Source organism: Montipora foliosa, chromosome 2, assembly GCF_036669935.1.
Source record: "Montipora foliosa isolate CH-2021 chromosome 2, ASM3666993v2, whole genome shotgun sequence".
In the NCBI taxonomy this organism is placed as follows: domain Eukaryota; kingdom Metazoa; phylum Cnidaria; class Anthozoa; order Scleractinia; family Acroporidae; genus Montipora; species Montipora foliosa.
This window is the reverse complement of record NC_090870.1, coordinates 51,264,522-51,269,521: the sequence shown is the minus strand read 5'-3', so window position 1 is coordinate 51,269,521 and position 5,000 is coordinate 51,264,522. Positions and strand designations below refer to the sequence as shown.

Below are 5,000 nucleotides of genomic sequence, written 5' to 3'. Positions count from 1 at the left end.
AACTCCTGTTAGGAACAATGTACAAGAAGATAGTGTTATCATTGCATCCAATGCGAGGCGGTTGAACTTTAAGTGAACCCTGATCAAAAGAAGATAATTCTTGGACTTCACATGACGTCTCGGCCCCCATGTTGGTGTCCCCAAACAATGAAACGGCGGCCATGATGGTGTCCCGATCCAATACTCCGGAAATTGCAATTGAACGCTATTGTTATGCAAACTTTTTCTTTGGTTTTCGCTGATAACGTGGGGGGAGGGGGGGGGGGGAAGGGACTACAGTTGGCAACGGGCGGGGATGATCGTCGTATTTTTTGGGGGTCAGAATCAGGGATTTGGTATCTTTTAGTGTGCCTAAAAGGTTTTTGGGCCACCAAAGTCAAAGCTGGTTTCCTTTAGGGTATCTTTACTGTTCTTGACATTAATAGATCTGAGAATTATGACGGACATTATTAAACAACTAAAAACCGAAACAACGAAACAGCGAAATGGCGAAAGGAAGCACCAAAACACCATGTATGACCCCACCATATGTTGAATACTAACCGACAAAGGTTGGATTTGAGATTAAACATCGTTTTAGGCCTAATTAGGCCTAAAACGTTATTGCTCCTAATCTCAGTCTTAATCTGAATCCTAATCTTAATCTCAATGAATTAGGAGTAATAACGTTTTAGGCCTAATTGGTGAGATGGAAAATCTCAGCCCAATACATCTGATAATCTTAGAGGAATCTTCTTATACCAGATAATTTAAAAGCTTTTGATGGGTAATATTTTGCGGATTACAGAACCAAAGGGCAAGAGATTTCTTGATCTTTTGCAGCTATTTTTCTAACACAAAGTAACATCAACAAAGCTATTGCTTACAGCAAGTCTTCAGTGAATCTGGCTGGTTAATTTCAGGTTTTAAAAGGGGAATAGAACCACATAATAAGTTTCAAATTAACAGAGACAGGAAAGGAAGAAAAACTTAGGATTCACTAATAAAGCAAGATCATCAAAATGTCTAGTAGTTCCACTTGTTTCAGAAGAAAAGTCAACATACCATGTTGATCTCGTCGATATCTCCAATAAACTCAATAAACACGCTGACAGATACATTGACAGGAGAACCTGAAGAAAAACAGATATATAATCGAGTTAATCATGCTCCTTCATTGACCTTACCCCCATCGGCTGTCAAGTGCACACGGACAGTGGGGTGGGGTGGGGAGCGGAAGTGATATAGCTCGCTGAGCTTTCTTTCTTTTTACTTTAAGCAACGACCAGCAGACTGAAACGAAGGTTGGAAAGATCATCGCAGTTAGTTGAGCAAATTAGAGCAGTTTTCAAATGACTATGGAAAGTAATTACACGATTGCAATTTCTACGCTTGGTGATTGGCTTAAAAATCTCGCGCAAGTTTATCAACCAATGAAAAGGAAAACCAAAACCAATCGCCACTTTCACGTGCGTTATTTCCCGCGCCTTGAGAAAGTTACATGGGATTGCTAAGACTGATTTGGATTGGTTCATTGCGCAGTTTGCACCTGCTGTGATTGGTCGAAGTAACGACACTCAAAACCACTCTAAGCATTTATAGAATTTCCAGCTTTCATTTCATTCTATTCCGTAGGTCAAATGTATTAAATTGCACATATATAAAAACAACTTGACCAGCAGACCATAAAGGCCATCCGACTCGGAGCGTATTTTAAGAAAGCGCTTTCTCTGTCTTAGCAGGACACGCCTACCAGAGCGCACCATTTGTAATCGTGTCCAAAAACTCGTTTTCTGGCTTAAGCCCGCCGACTTTTCTCCCCGAAGGAATGAAAAAGGATGCAAAAATAGCGTGTGCTTTCAAGAGTTGATAAAAGCACCGATACAGGATTGTGCTCTTACCTCCAAAATTTGGACGTAGCTTTTTATCGTAGCCAGAGAGTAAATTACTTATCAACTTCGTAACATTGGTGCTTTCCTTGGATGTAGGATTGCTGCGGATAAACAAAGACAGTAAAGGGCCTGGCTAAACAGATCCAACACTTTGGTTCAACATTATCCAACATTGTTGAATCCAACATGTTGCACTCGTTTGACCGCTATGTCGAATGAATCTTGGATGTTGATGAATGAAAGAAATGTACATACATTTTCAAGTGCGGGTTCTAGCCAAAGGAGTGAAGTGATACTCGCACTTAACTGGACAATTTGAACAATTGTCTCTTACAGACACCTGAAAAATTAATGTGGCTCCAATGGGATTGGAACCCATGGTCTCTGCGATGCCCAGTGCTGTACTCTACCAACTGAGCTATGAAACCACACAGTTGGCAGCAGGTCAGTTTATTGGGCTTATTTGTTCCCGTGAAAGGACTTGATGAATGAAATGAATGTGTCTGTTTGAAGTTCGAGTTATAGACAAATGAGTTGGTAAAGCGAGTGGGAGGATCATTTCCTTCATTTGGTCTATACCATTCGCGCTTTTTGGACATAAGTATAGGAAATCGTATGAAGGCGAGTGCATTTCTTGATTTATGGGAACATGTGGTGTTTTGAAAGTTCTTAAAATTGCACGAGCCGTAGTTAAGCGAATCGGAAAACTTCAACGGAATTCTCATTAAATTTAAGCCACCAAACCACGTCGCTTAAGCGAGTTAGCAATTACTTTCGGCCAATGAGGAGTCGCTTGCGGTTATTCAAATCGGAAATACATCAGGCGTGCTATGTTTATTATTTTTATTATTGTATTGGCACATGTTCTCTCTTTGTTTAATACATACATACAAACATACTTAATTGCCCGCTCCCCATAGGGGCTTTTCAGGGCCAATGAAACACAACGAAACGACGGAACAGAACAACAACAACAACTTAAGAATCCCAACTGGCCGGAGGCAAACCAGTTGGCTATTTACAAGTGCAGCTGGGAAGTTGAACCAGGAACTACCAGGATCAAATACAAATTCAGGATCAAATTCAACGAGTGGGTCTTGAACCCAGGATCTCCGGATCTCAAGTCAAGCTCCCTAATCACTGCGCCACACTGCCTCCTAGTTAATCTTATCCGTGAAAACACGTATCATTTTTAAGTCGCTTAACGAAGTCTGGAAACAAACCACTTTCAGGAATGTTATGCGAGACAACGGCTGTCGTGAAAACACAGTCGAGTGGTCATAAATTAACGAAATGCACGAGTAAGTTCATGCGATTTTTCATTTATTATATACTTAGTAAAATTACTCAATTGCTGTTCCCATAGCAACTTCCGTATTGGACTAGGTAACCTCTTTTTTACTGTTAACTACAACCTATTTATGCACTCGTCGTTGACCAATAAGAAACGCAATATTCTGTTGAGTACGTAGTAAGATTAGTTATAGCTAACGCTGTCTCCTCGAGTAATTTTTAAATATTGTTAATTATCAAACCCATCCTCATCCTACAATTGAAAATTAAGGATCCTATTTTCTGAGTGTTTAACATGTGCCACATTAAAGACGCTTGCGTCATTGGGCGATGAGGCTAAACCATTAGCGTTCGCCTGAGTGACGTTTTGCCATGGAAACGAAAACAGTTTTTCCTTCTCCACGAAGATCTGATACAAAACTGACGACTGGCTAAGGAACTGAACAATGAGAGATGTATGCGTTTCCTGCGAAGGCGTGAGAATTTCGTTTAATTTTCAGACATTAAATGTTAGTCTTTTTAACCAAAAGTTCAGTGAAATTGTTTTTTTGTCAGCTTTAATCAGCATCCCAAAATAAATGAACTTCACTTGAATCAACTTGGTCCACAATAATAAATCATGTTGGCTGCCAGCTGTTCTTCCCACCCATCTTATAGCTAAAAAATAAAATCATCAACAAAGACAATTACTGCTTTATGAAGGGTTCCGAAAGCCCGGAAACTTTCAGTTTCGAGTTCACTTTCAGATCCAAAACTTCCGATATTTTAAAATTCGTTGCAATTTTCTCCACCAGAGGCTCATTAGCATCCCCACAAAATGAGACCACCAAAAGGTCAGGGAAGGGAGGAAGGTGGGGAGGGGTGGGTGCTCAGTAGGAGCATATTTCTGGTTTATAAAAATAGCTCATATTGGTGATGGTTGTTCACAATTTTAAGAAATGAAATTTTCGATGGATTTCACAAGATTTAAAACGAAAATCCCTTTTTATACTGTTATGTTTTTTTGCTGGTAATTATGTTCCGTTTGATTCGTGGTTTTTTCGTAATCGTGAGCTGCAATGACAATGGTGTTTTAAGGGTGTTGAAAATGTTATTTTTTTTGATAAGACAAAGCGCGACAAATTCTTTCAAATTTTAATCAGATCGAAGGTGAAAATACGCTCTTGATTTTCTCAAATTTAACATGCAAAGATCCTTGGGGGCAAATTAAATAGAGATGACTTGTAACTATGCCACATAAACTACGATGCGTTTGTCAAGAAAATTGGCACCTTAGAAAAATGGTGCACAAAAAGTGAGAAAATTTGTGAAATTGGCATCGAGAAACACAATGGGAAAGTAAGGGGACCAGCTGCTAATTAGGGAAATATTATTTATATTTCGCGGGTTTGAAAAACCAAGTTCAACCGATGACTGGCTAAAAGCAAATATTTCGATTTAATAAACATCAGTGCATGTGATAAGTATCTCAACTGATCTAAGTATTTCAACTGACCTGCGTCCCTTCCTAAGAAAGACGATCTCTTTCTTATTTGGAATCCTCTTATTGTTTTATTTTCGAGAACACAATAAACTGGATTAGCAATTACGATTAGCCAAGCACATAATGCCATAGATATATCAATCTTTTTTCGTCAGTTCAGAAAGAAGCAATTATTTCAACTAGATTTAATTACATTACGTTCGATTTAATTTTGTATCGGGTGTGACAATATTTCTAACACTTGGCGAACAAGGTTATTGTCTTTTTTCAGTTATAAAAGGCAGTAGAGTACAATATTTATTTTTAGCATACAACGGAGTGCACACCAAATCTACTTGAATGAAAAAAAAAAC

At 38.9% G+C, this 5,000-nt stretch overlaps 1 protein-coding gene across 1 annotated transcript in view; it reads right to left on the bottom strand.

The window, feature by feature from the left end:
* LOC137993492 (gamma-aminobutyric acid receptor subunit beta-like) overlaps positions 1–5,000 on the bottom strand; it is a 16,012-nt gene that overhangs the window by 9,849 nt on the left and 1,163 nt on the right. The window contains exons 2-4 of the mRNA XM_068839395.1: positions 1,881–1,972; positions 1,045–1,112; positions 1–5 (exon numbers count right to left, since the gene is read on the bottom strand). The exon at positions 1–5 is cut by the window's left edge and continues 222 nt beyond it. Of these exons, the coding sequence (XP_068695496.1) occupies positions 1–5; positions 1,045–1,112; positions 1,881–1,972 (165 nt within the window). The remainder of the gene's footprint in view (positions 6–1,044; positions 1,113–1,880; positions 1,973–5,000) is intronic.